General features: G+C 44.4%; 1 protein-coding gene across 2 annotated transcripts in view; it reads right to left on the minus strand.

The window, feature by feature from the left end:
• Positions 1–212: 212 nt before the first annotated feature.
• The window catches only part of ILRUN (inflammation and lipid regulator with UBA-like and NBR1-like domains), a 28269-nt gene continuing 14800 nt past the window's right edge, over positions 213–13681 (minus strand). The window contains exons 3-5 of one of the 2 annotated variants that reach the window (XR_006181221.1): positions 12016–12213; positions 8770–9631; positions 213–554 (exon numbers count right to left, since the gene is read on the minus strand). Coding sequence is in view for 1 of the 2 variants with exons in the window: in XM_042884085.1 (XP_042740019.1) it covers positions 519–554; positions 9303–9631; positions 12016–12213 (563 nt within the window). In the remaining variant the exon portion in view is untranslated. The remainder of the gene's footprint in view (positions 555–8769; positions 9632–12015; positions 12214–13681) is intronic. The other variant, XM_042884085.1, reaches the window with a different exon arrangement.

The following is a 13681-nucleotide window of genomic DNA, read 5'->3' on the forward strand; positions in this document are numbered from 1 at the left end:
GAAGATGCCAAGCAAACGTCCATTGGGTAACAAGCAAAACATGACAGTTCCACACAAATGCACGCTGCCCCTTATTTAAAAAACAGGAGAGAAACAAATTAAACATTTGCTCAAACTACAACCGCTCCGTAGGCAAAATTGCTTAAAAAGATGGCTTTTTCATTTCATTTTCTCTCTTAAACTTCTCAAGCTACCTAATTATCCTGTGTGAGAATGACTTCTAAAAAAAAAAAAAAAAAAAAAAAAAAATCACGGTGTTGGTATAGTTTCCTTCTCATAGCATTAAACAGCACTCCTGAAATTCAGCATTCACACATGCATACTGAGATCTTTCCTCCAGAAACAGTCTTAAGTTATTGGGCTTTTTTTTTTTGTCTTCTTTATCCAGAACATGGAGGCAGAGAAGGGGGCTCCACGCCGCGTCTGTTTGCCACATGAATCCCCCTCTCCCTTCCCCCACAAGTCAGTTCTCTGTTAAATTCTCCTCTTGCCGATACCCGTTTTTGTGTGTGTGTGTTTTAAGACTGTCCGAAGGGATAAGGACCGTGGAAACCCTGAAAGAAAGTTGGAGACATGATCAATTTCAACAGGCAAGAAACAAAAGCGCTCAGCGCGTGCCTACAAATAACGCCCATCCCATCCCAGTGCTACGTCCGATCAACCCTTCACCCATCACAGCAACAGCCCCAGCTCTCCAGCCTCACCAAGGCTCACAAAGGAGCTGCTCTCCCCTCTCACACCAGCTGCCATCCACTTACCTCCTCCACGTGTTACCTAGGCCAGCTAACAGCCGGGCAAAACGCTTCTCAGGTGCTACAGGGCTAAATAAGTAACTGCTGACAGCTCCTACACCAGAGCAAAAGCCATTTGTGGATGCTGCTGTCCTTGCAAGGCCCACAGCTGCAGTCTCACAAGTCTATTCTAAAGGTTACAGCAAACAGGAAGGCCATAACTGATGGAAAAGCCCACTGAAGAGGAAGCAGCATTTTGAACTCCACATTCATCACAGGCACTTCTTAAGGACACGTTCTTTTTCAAGTGAAAGTCAGCCACAACGCTTAAGCAAAAAATTAAAAGCTTACAACAGAAGCCACTGTCCCCTCATTGACATTCTGAAGTGAGCAGCCTGACAGATCTAGTGACAAGCCTCCAGTTAGCAGGAGCTCCTGTCTTAATTCCCATCGTTCCTGATGAGACACTGGATTGCTGATCGAAGCAGTGAGCAGGCAGGCAATGGATCTCACACCCCACAGATAAAGTTTGTCACAGTGATGAAGGTCAGAGCCACGCCAAACCCTCCCATAAGATCCAGGTATACATTGAGGTCAGAAGCGAGAGGAGGGAGGAAAAGCTTCTGTTTCCACTATCAGAGCTGGAAGCTTTGTTTCTTCAGGCCATCCCCTGGCTGGCTAAGACAGCTCAATGAGCACAGAGCCATCCTCTGTCTTTCAGGGAAGCTCTGACTTCAAGTTTTCACCGTTTCACCTTTTAACAGGAAAGATCTCAAAGGAAACATTATTTCCTGCATGTTCTGCTGCAGCTCCCTAACAACCTGCTGCATGGGCCACGAAACGATGATCCTTTAACATGGCTCACACACAGCAAGCACCAGCTGCACCACCTTGAGATCCATTGCAAAAGTTCCAGAGCCCCACTGGGTATCCGTTACAATGCAGGTGCTATCAGAAGCCAATTATTTTGATACTGCTAGTGAGAAAAAAGTTAAGTCCTTAGGATATATCAGATGGCAAAATACAAGGCAGTGGTCAAATGAAGCATCTACCAGCAGCTCTCAAAATTCAGCCCAAAGAGGATTAGCAATTGAAGAGGACATCTTAAAAACTAACTGGGAAATAAGGGGAAAATAAAAACAGAGAGCTGGAAATTGCTGTTTGCAGAGGGAAATGTGCACAAGTGATGGGAAACAAGCACACCTCAGCCCTAGGAATACACTGCATCCCCAGCCTGTGTTATCTCCAAGAGATAACACCCAGCAGACTGCACAACAGCTCGCCTCTGACAGCAGGAGCTCCCACTAGCAGTACAGAAATACCATCGCTGCTATCAACAGGGGGAAGAGCAGAAGGGAACCTGCATTAAAACAACGCGAGCAGGCACACAGACCTGTGCAATAAATCGAAGGGCAGGGAATGAAAACAGCATTAAAAACACCAATCATCAACAGTCCCATCTCGAAGGGATTCAGCTCTGTACCTGCAGACAGAAGGCAGGATTTGCTCATTACCTGTACAGACATTTGCCAGGATTTGCTTCACCTTTGCAGCTGCCCGCACAGCACTTCGATTGCAGGCAGTGACTGCAATCCTACAATCCTGCAAGCTCCCCCAGCCCACAGCTCTCTCGGCGCTGCCTGCTCCCTCTGCTGGGTGCTGCCTGCTGCACAGCACAGCCCATCACTGACATTCAGCACGGGCAGAACCTTTTTTTTGCTCATTTTCACTCCTCTCCTCACGGCACAGAAGAATTACCACAGTTAATCAGCACACAGCACAGGCTGCTCTGCTTCAGTCAGACACGGGAAGAGTTCACCAGCCTTTCTGTGGGCAGAGGCAGCCCCAGCACAGCAGATATTAACCTTGTTTTCAGGGAAAGCCTCTGGAATTCCAAACACTAGATCACACAGCACGTACTTTAAAGCTAAACTACCACGCTAACAGCATGTTAACTAAAAGCAGGGGTCTGCTCATCTTTATGGTTAGATTACTGAGCACACAAGGCTTGGTGCTGCCTGCTACCCTGCACTCCACAGGCTGACATCTCCAGCTGAGCTCCTCTCCCTGTTGCAGCAGTGCTAAGGGCAGCCTCAGGACCCGACTGAGGGGAACTTCTCTGCATGCAGTGAATTTCATCACAAAGAGCCCAAAGTCTTTGGTCACGGGACCACCATAACACAACACTGCATGTGAGGAGCTCTTGGTGGAGCTTCACTTACCTATCAGATTTATTAGGACATATCAGAAGTTACAAAGAGTTAAAAGACTTGTTTCTTAAAGGCAGTGTCGACTTGGTTTGGCATCAGACCTAACAGCCCTCCTGCATGGAAGGAAATAATCTGTTTTAACTTAGCACTGATGGCAGGAAGCATTCGTTCAAATTCTTCTGAATATTTCCAGTGGGGGGAAAAAAAAAAAGAAAATCCAAATGATTCTAAAAGCACATTTCTGCATCCTAAAGCAGTTCGTTAAGCTCTGTGCTTTTGTGTTCTTGTTAAAGCCCGGGGACTTGGGTGGGAACAGACAGCAACGTGTCAGGAAAGGAGCAGCAATCTAAGTAATTGTATTATCAAATACAATATATTTTGTATTTGAATATAAATATATATAAATATAAAAATATAAATCCTGTTTTTAGGAGCATATTCTGCCTGATTTCCTCCAGCAAGAAACCTTCTGTGCAGGAAGAACACTTTGCTCTTCCTCAGCAAGGTGCAAGCTCTTTGCAGACCTCTGTTCCTCTTACATTTATTCAATGAACAGTGATAACAGCATCCTCGTACATAAAGCCTGCAGTTATGCTGCAAAGCAAATACCAACCTCCACTACAGGGCGCTTCCAAGAATAATTATCCCTTGTATGCAAGATTTCACACCATAAACATGCAAAAATAATTCTGCATGCCAACGCAGTTTTCCCAAGTTATTTTAGCTGAGTGTCTCACCCTATTTTTGGTGAACTCCCTTCTATTCTCACAATGAAATGGCTGTCTTTATGAAAAGCTCAGCTGCAGCTTTGCAAATTTACTTTCAGTTCTTCCAGTGTCTTCCACAGAAGTAACTGCTAACTTGCTGGTGAAAGCATTCTGGCTATTAAGACAAACACGAGCACAGAGGACCCTGTTTTTTCAAGCAAACATTGCACATTAAAATTGTTTTAAGTAATCATTTGACTTCATTGTCTAAAAGGGAATTGAGATTGGGACAGTGAAATGCTATGCTCAGTAAATGCTATGGTCTCGTGCTAGAAGAAAGGCCAGACAAGCACAGCAAAGCCTCCACATTCACACCCACAGCACCTGGATGTGAGGAAATAAATGGGAGAATCACTCAACTCCCTTTTCAAACAGACTTGTGAAAAAGCAGAGCCTTTTCAGTTAGCACTGAAATGAAACCACGATTAAGTTAATCTTTCATAAACCATCACAACACAGGCTTTCAAATAGCTATCTTTATTTCACCTTTGTAACTGAGGCAAGTTCAAGACGAGGTACACTGAAGAGAGACAGGAGTTTGATGCAAGCTGCCAAGCACTACAGGCCAGTGGAGATGTACAGAGCTGACGAAGGAACGAGGGCTCAGCTACACGATTAAGTTACCATGCAACAACCTTGCTCCTGTAACTTAATCAACGGCGTGCTTTTAGTCCGCAGAGATAAAAAGCAGGGAACTGGTGGCTTGCAATGGAGCACAGTGAAGCTAAAACTGCACTGTACCACATTTCCCACAGGCCAAAAGCACACGGACTGTTTGTCTTCATGGATGAGCTAACATGCAGCACCCAAACATGTTAGTCTTTCACCAGATAAACAAACCAGCTCATGCAACCCCAATTTAACCTGCATGTGTTGTGCAGCAGTGTGGCTGTCAAGGACTAGCTCCAGTAGTTCCAAGTCCAATATTCTCCCCTCTTTGCTCTGAATCAATTTAGCCATGTGTTAAACAGTCCAATTTAAAGCCCAGACACCAGAACAGAAGGAGCTTCTTGTCTACACGGAAGTAAGCACATTTCTGAGGCATCTTCCTTACCTACAAATATAGTTTGGTACCCAAACAGGACTTTTTTTTCCCACTGGAAACTATCTGAAGGTGACAGAGGTACTCCAGAAACATGCCCATTAGTGCCCTGGTTTGGCAGAAGATACTTCCAGGAGCAGCAGCAGCTTTTAGACTCGGAGAGGGGAAGTCAGTGAGAAGGCTGTCAGGACAGAGGGAGGTTTGGTTTCCCCTAGGTATATAAAACTGCAATTTAGCACAGATCAGAGTTCAGCTGCACACAGAACGATGATGGGGAGCATAAATACAGCAAGAGAAATAAGGTGGCACTCTGAACTCCACATATGCTTGTATTACATCACCTTTTAAGAACAGCATGAGCAAGGAACAGCACAGATTAGCATCACACAACTGGTAGAATGCCTTTTGCAGTGGCAGTGACAATGCAACTTGTTTTGTGTGGGCGAATCTTTGCAGCTCTGAACTTCCATATGCAGTTTTCTGCACTACAAGGAAAGCAGCAATACCTCAATTCACACGGTCAGGCAACTAAACTCAGCAACAGATTTATAGACTTCTATCATATAAGTGACAAATACAATATGAGTGTCAGTATATGGCTATCCGCTTCAAATCTCCGTTTAGACATTTAATCTGTACATTTCTTTTCTTCATTAAGGAATTTAACTCCCAGGCTCTAGAAGACTGCATCTTGTGCTTTTAATGTAAAAGACTGTCACAAGAGAGCAGCAGTGACCTCCACAGTGTTGCTATGAGACAGGAGCAAGTAAATAGAAGGAAACTATATTAGCCTCATCTCTCTTGAGAATACAGAGAGAAAGCGATGCCAAAGAGGAGAATAAAATACCCATGCATGGGTATATCTGGATTCCAATACAGCTCATCCCTGCCCTGAGATAAGCATCCTATCCTGCACTTAAAGCATGTTTGATTCTCAGAACATGCAAAAAAACTCCACTGGGAATAGATATAACAACATGCTTCAAGCAATGCCCTGAACGCAGACCCTGATCTACCTTCCAGCAGTTTATTTCAGAAGGTGAGCAAGATGGACCCAGGGAAGGCATACAGTACAGCAGGAATAAAGACCACACTCAGTTTCTTTCAACTGTGTCACAGGTTTCATCTTATCTGCCTACAGAACAGTCTTTTATCTCCCTAGGAAGGTTTGTTTCACTGAGCACAGCATCCATGCCGTGTGCTTTGTGCTGCTGGACAGAAGCTCTCTGACTGTTTCCACGTGTGGAACATTCAAACACCAGCCTCATTCAGCAGCAGATGGCACATCAGCATTGCAGAGATCCTGGCTCCACTGGGGAATTTTAGAGGACAAGTCACACCTGCTCAGCTGCACCAGAGCAAGAAGCAATGCAGACAAGGTCTGGCAACTTCCAGCATGTTTTACAACTGCAGCCACCAGGAGCAGCTCGTCTCATCTCCAGCATTTCACGGTCTCATGCAGCTGCGTGGCTGGGATCCTTCACAATCCCTCTGCAGAGGGGAAGCCTTCACACCAATCTGAGAAATATGGAGGGCTTATAACCCTTTTAAATACAAGACGCAGGCCTAAACTGAACCTTAACCTCCTCCTTTACTGCATCTCACCAGATGCTGTGCTAAACGTGATCAGGAGTTCAATCCACTATCTGGGGACGTGAAAGGAAATAAAGATATTAGAGGTTCTGCCCAAGTTAAATAAGATTCAGGTATCCTATATCCAAGTATCTAGACTGCCAACCCACAGTAATCTTTGCTTCCAGACCTTGAAATCAAGCCTCTCACATCATTATTCTGTCACAGGACAGTGGCTCCAAATGTCACAGTTCTCCTTCTCCCATTCAATCAGCAGTCCAGGTCCAGGCTCCAGGGAGGAGGGGGAAGCGGACCAGCTGAAGCAGGCCATGAGACAGAGCTTTTACCCAGAGATAGCTGCACACCACCTGCTCATCAGGTGGTTTAATACTTCTAACATCACCTCACCAAGCCCTTATCCACGTAAGGTGAGCCTCAGCTGCTCACACATTACTCCTTTTTAGGAAAAAAAAAAATCTTCCCAAAAGCTTCAAATCTTTCTGGGAGAAAAGGAGGCACACAACAGTACAAGACCTAAACCAGGAAGGCAAACGTGTTCACCAGACAGCCTAAGATGAGACCAAATATCTAGGATGTCAAAGCTACTGAGATCTGTTCACTACAGAGTTGTGCTGCACCACAGGCACTGCACCAAGGTGGGTATGAAATCTGGGGCATAATGCTTCTTGCCCTGGACAGAAAGGGCACGGCTGGAACAAAACTCATCTTCACACCTACCTTCAATAACTGCTTCCAAAACAAAAGCTAACTTGTTGTAGGTCACAAACAGAAAACACTGACAGACAAAAGACCTCAATAAAAAAAAACAGATCAATGAACCTCTTGCACAGCCCATCCTCTTTCCAGAAGTCATCCCTTCTAAAAGTAAACAAGAAACAAGACTTACCTCACATCTACCCCAAAACCACCCACATGCTGTGAGGATAAGGAGGAACAAGAAGAGAAGGAAGGCCGCCCAGCCTATGTCTGGGGTTAGGTTATAATGACTCATCCCATCAGAGCAATGCTCATGAACTTTGGGTTACTAGCTAGACCAGTTCTCTTAAATTTAGCGAGAGCATCTTTGTAGTGCCTCAGTCTCTTCCCCGGCTTCCCTTCTCTGCAGATAACTGGCACATGCCAAGTCCTCTGCATCTCCAATAGGCACGTTCCTTACTCTTAGAAAAGTCAAAATATTCTACTATTCCTCAGCCACGAGAGCCTGTTGATACACCCAACCTGCTGGCACTCACATCACCTTAATTTCAGTAGGAAGGGCAAGGAATTTTCCATAGGGAGAGACCTAGTGAAAAAAAATATATCAAAGGCCACATTACTGCCAAAACCCCATTTCCAGGATTTCTGTGCAGGAGCTTTCTCTGAAGTGCATCTCTTAGCAGTTCCAAATCTATCCACCTGCAAGTGCAAATCAACTACAAAGCAATTGCCAAGTCCTGCACTGAGAGTGCAGGCGAGGGGGGAAAAGGATTAAAAAAGAAAAGTTACCTCCGGTCTAAAGCTGACACCAAAACAGAAGGGAGTTCACCCATCTAAATCGAACCTTGTATTTAAGTTGTGAAAGGTTGAGGCAATTCCAGCATTTCAAAGCTGGAACTCAGAACTCCCATCTCCATCCCCTCCCCACCAAACTTTGCTGCGATGTGTACAACCAGCAACAGCAGGGCAGCACCCTCCACCCAAGGCTCCTGAGGTGAAGTTCATGCAAAGAAACTTATGGATGCCTCTGCTAAAGCAGACAACAGCCCATCCATCCAGCAAACCCTGCTAGGAAAGTTTTCAGTGCCATCCAGCAGCTCTTCAACAGCAGTGACCTCCAGTCACTGTTAACCCAGGTTCTATTTGAGCTGATAGGTGAAAGACTTCATTTGCACTTACTTTCAAAGCCATCCATTTCAGCTCTAGTGAGTGAAAATCCTGAAGCAGAAGCCAACAGAGCTTATTAAAAATTGATCTTCGGGGTGCAAAACACAAGGAGGAGGATTTGTAGCCTGACAAATAATTATCCTCATGCATGCCACCAGTTAAAAAAAATGCATAGCCATGGTGCAAAGTAGGACACTAAAGTATGATCCACTGGTAGAGGACAGGGAGTTCATCCAGTTAGGAACTAAAGTGCTGTAGGTGAACTAACATTAGGGCTTTATTAAGTCATTCAGCAACCAAGTGTTATTGTCCTACACAGCCTGCTTAAAGTACAGTAAAGCATTTTTGAAGGATTTTAAAATCAAACTAGCTTGACATAAGACAGTACACACCTACACATACTGGCTGCATTAACAGGTGGATTCTGAATTGTAAATAATCCTGCAATTCATTTTTCACACACAAGCAAATAAAAAGCCAAAATATCACTCAGACTCTTATAGCATCCGCCAAGCAAGCTTTTGAGAGAGGTTTAAAGTAAAGATAATTTAAAAGTCACCTACAATTATAAACAAGACAAGGACACAGCAATAGTCCTCTGACTGCTCCTGACCAATAGCTTCTGGGACCAAAGCACTGAGCTCTGCAGTCTCTCCACACCAGTTTAAAACAAAACAAAACAAACAACAGAAGTCATCTGGTTAATCTCAAGTTTTGGAGGTGTGGTTATGTTTTCTCTTTTTAATTATGTAAAACTCAGGAACACATCTTGAGAGATATTTTGACTTATTTGCACATGCAGCTGGAATAGGCTCCAGCCACTGATAGTTACAGCACCCAGACAAGATTATATAAACTTTAAGAAGGACTCGAAGCAAAAACAAAAAGAAAAGGTGGATCTGGTAGAGTCTATTAGAGGCAAAAGTATTTTAATATAACATGAGGAGTTGGCAGAGTCGGACAGTCAAATTCAAAACCTTCCTTAGCAGGTCTGGCAGAAGCAGAAGGGAAGGGCTTTGCAGTTTGTAATGAAGAACTATTACATACAGCACAGTCTCATCACCTACCCATTCTCCTGTTCTCCCAGGGCACCTACCTTACTGTATGTCACTACCGACAAGTTGTTCGAGTGACTGCTGGGGGAGAGATTTACAGAGTTTTGTGACAGTCCATTCTGATCTTGTTCAATTTGGTCAGGAGCAGGCCCCCACGTGTTTTTGCTGATTGTGCCTAGCTCAGAACCCCCAGGGTCTTTTAGGTTGTTTTCATCTGGTTGCCTGTTCTTCTGTGGAGAGGCGAACGGGTTAAAGTTTCCTTCTACCTTGCGGTGCGGTTGCGTGTTGAACTCCGTTTCAAAGGATGACAGCTGCTGTGTTACTCCTAGAAGTCCTCCCACTTCCACACTGAGGATCACCCAGATGACATCTGAGGAAAAGGAAAGACCTGGGTCATAACTGGGTGGAGATTATGGAGATGGGGAGAGAAGGAGAAAAAAAACAGGACACGAATTCACTCCTTATAATAGGAAAAAAGATGGATTGCTTTTAACACAGAGCATCAGAAGCAGTGGCTAGGCACTAAGGGAGAGTAAACTTTCAAGAAACCCAAGGCAGTTTTACTGAACTTAAAGAACCAGGTCGGGACATACAAAAAAACAAGCTGACATGACAGCCTGAAACTCCATACTTCACTCCACCAACAGGATGCACTGAAAGCAGAAAACTGTAAGTGACTTTAACCAAGATTATACAGCAGGACTGAAACAAGAACCAGACAAAACCACTGCCAATATGCTCTGATGGTAAAGAAAAGGTAATTTTTTTTGTTTAGCATTAAAAGGTTTGGCTCTTAAAAGCCATACACACCAAGAAGGGTTGTTTGGAAAATAAATAGATTTACTGCAGTTCACATTAATTTATCTGTATTCTAGTTCCAACATGTCTCCAGCAGGTGGACACCTATCTAGACTGGTAAACTATTACACAAGTTTGCAAACTACTGGTTAGAATAAGAATGCCCATCAGTTCTTACATAACGTGTGTCTTTCGTACACAGATAAGATTGTTTTTCTTCTTACTAATTCACCTTGTACTCCATGCAAACACTAGGGCATATTCACATAAACCCATTTCTTGGTACATATCCAAATTCAGTTCTACTGCTTTTTTCCCTCCCCACCTCTCCATTAAACGTGCTCCAGTTCTGCTTTGCTGCACAGAGCTAGAAAATTAACAACAGCAGCAATACCTAATCTCAGCTGATCTAATTACAGGACCTCAAGTGACATCATTCCGGTTCCAGCTTTCCCACAGTGCCAGCCTGCAAGGGGCTCTTCTGTGCTGCGACCAACGGTGTGGGGAAGGGAGGGAGGCAGCAGCTACTGCTGTGCAGTTTTACCACCACCACCTCCACAGACAGCTCCGATGCACTGAAACTCTCCTTGCAGTCACTCACCACGTGCAAGGCGGCTCGTTAGCCTGCAGTTTGTAACCCAATTAATGACGGTGAGATCCGCCCTACACAAGCTGCTCAAGGAGCACAGCACGCTGCCGGCACCCAAACCCCACACAGCACTTCTGGCTCTCCCTGGTGCAGGCCTGACCAACACCCAGCCAGCAGGCACAGCAGGCACAGCAGCCCTGGGTCTCGCCTTCCTGCTGGATCTGAGCTCAGGAAATAAGCACCAAGCAAAGGCAGCCCTGATTCTAAGCTTACTTGCCAACAAGGTTTTAATTAGCAGGCGGTTTTCTTTCAAAGTGTGGAATTTGAGGAAATTTAGTGAGATCTTAAGCTGTTTGTTTGTTGGCATGTACGAAAGCCTTGGATTAATAAACACACAGGCTGGTGGCAGGCAATGCAAGTTGAACAGGCCTTTCTACCTTCCAACCTAATTTATGCACACCTTTCAAGGACAAGTTACATCCACCGGCAACACAGCAGAGCCTTACTCCTGCTGACAATTCTGCCAAAGAAATGGAGCAAGGAGTTATTTTTGACTCCCAGCACTAACATCTCTCACTCAGAAGCCATGTACTTGTGACACTCCCAACTGCCAAAACAGACACAAAGCTGTTCTCAGTATAAACTACAGCTGGCTAAAAATGACTGCGAGACTCCAAATGAATGAAGATGCTAGTGGCTCAGCCCAAGGCATTGCACAGAATTATCAAGAAGTGATTTTTAAACACAGAAAACCAGTTCACAGTAGATGTTTACCAAGTTTATCTATTAAAACTTCTCCTAGACTTGTCAGATTGGGTTTATGCCATTTAGATGTTATGTTTGTATGTAGTTTGTGATGATCAGCACTGAAAAACTTGAAAGAATTCTGACAGGATAAGAGACTCCAGGAGAACTGTACCAGTTCCTTTGTTTTTAAGAGCTTTGTGTCATCTGCAATTTGTGCCAGTGTTTAGAAAACAGCTCTGTGCTGACCAAGACAACAAGGCAGCTCACTTGATGCTTTCTCTGCTTTCTATTTTAGTCTCAGAGCTGGCAGACCTCCCTACCTTTCTGCTTTTAGTCAAAGCTCACTGAAGGCAAGCTTTCTGTCTTTCAGACCTGACTGCAGCACTGCCCACCAGACCAGCAGAGCACAACATTTTCAATATGGAAACCAAGGTCAGAACACAACTGCTACTTTTTGTATCTTTGCACAGCACAGTGTCACATCAACAGCATTTACAATCAATCACACAAAGATTATGGGTAGATTATCACTTTGTTATCAGGGGAGCGTCTGCAGGGGAACAGCAGCACCTTTTATGATGGGAATATCACAAAGAAGTGCCAGGAAAGGCATCACTCACCTCCATAATACAGTCCTGTGGCAGTGCACATTCGCCACTGTCCCTGATACATTCCTGCTGTGCTGGGGCTGCACATCTGAACGCTGACATCTGCAATCTCCTGGGGCTCCAGGGACCTGACCATGACCATGTTTACGTGGCCAAACTGGTCTCCCCCAACGTACTTCAGACAAACTCCTGGAGGCCAGACCTCTGTCCCTGGGATTAAGCAGAGCAAAAAAATGAAAATAAATTAGCAACAGTGCACCAGGAAAAGGCGTTGTGTGCGTTTTTATGAGACTGGGTGAAACACTTCTTAAAACAGCTGTGCAACTGTTGAACAGTTAAAGGAATACCAAGATTTATGTATCACAGCCAGCAGCGGATACAGAAGAAAACAGTTTTCAGATAAGGTTTAACTGGTCCACTTTGCGACCAGCAGGCAAAATCACATTCCTATAGAAATAATCTCTAGCTCTTCATTATTCAGGAAAATCCTCAAAGTCACAGTGCAACAGCTGCAAAAGAAAGAAAGAAAATCAACACAGCTGACATTCACTTCATACTACAGACAAAGAGGTGAGACATTTTTCTTTTCCTCATTTCTGCCTCCCTACATGTAGCTCCTGAGGTTTTCAACATCAAAACGTATGCCATTATCTCAAAGTGCTGGAAGCTTTTCTTTCAGGCATTCACTCCTTTTTCAGCCTGTTAGTCTCCAGAGAAACTCACACTCTGAATTACAATTGAAGAGCTAGCACTGTTTTTTAAAAGGATTTGCACCCCTTCCTGCACCAACTCTTCTCTCAGCCTTGCAAAATGGTGGAAATGATTGTGAGCATATGATTTACTTGTGGAGAACAGTGTTTAGACTGGAGATACTGGGAGTGACAGTGTGAGCTGACAATCTGGAGAGATTCAGAAAGCAGTTACTGCATGCAAACACAGCAATTTCCTCCAAAGATAACAAGAACTGAAGCAAACAAACAAACAAAGCTTAGCAGAATTTTCTTTTGCTTCTTCTCCGATCTGTGGCAGGCCAAAGACTTTCAGAACACCTTCTGCTTGACTAAGGTTGTAGGAAGCAGTTAATTGAAGGAACCACCAAGACGCTTGGAACCACTCAAAGTCTATTCTGAGGCCAGACTGGTGGATGCTGATCTGACCTCAGGTTACCTCCAAGAGCATCCTGCAAAGGATGCAAAACAGCTTGTCTGCTAATTTAATCCCTGTGGATGCTTCAGTGAAAACACGGCAAGGAATAGCTTCTAAGTAGAATCCTTATTTATGGAACTCTCCATCTAGCAAGGAAAGAAAGATGTGAGCTAATAACACTGGATATTCGGAGTGGAGAACACACTGCTACAATTGGAAACACTGCAGAGACAGGGAGGTAACTGAAAGAGAAAAGCTGAGCGATTAGCTGATCTCAGACTAAGGCATGGGGGAGTCAAGCATGAAGTCTCCTCTGACAAGGTTAGCAGCCCAGCAATAGGGTTTAAACTGTGCAACTTTTATCAGTTCAGGATCAAAGATGCCTAGAATGCTGCAATTAATAAGCCCCATAAAAGGAATCAAAAGGAATCAATCATAGAATTGTAGGAGGCTGGGAAGGGCCTCCAGAGATCAAGGCCAAGCTCCCTGCTAAAGCAGGTTCTCTACAGCAGGTCATACAGCAGACTCCACA

Source organism: Lagopus leucura, unplaced genomic scaffold, assembly GCF_019238085.1.
Source record: "Lagopus leucura isolate 7727_CA_CO unplaced genomic scaffold, USGS_WTPT01 Super-Scaffold_100043, whole genome shotgun sequence".
Lineage (NCBI taxonomy): Eukaryota > Metazoa > Chordata > Aves > Galliformes > Phasianidae > Lagopus > Lagopus leucura.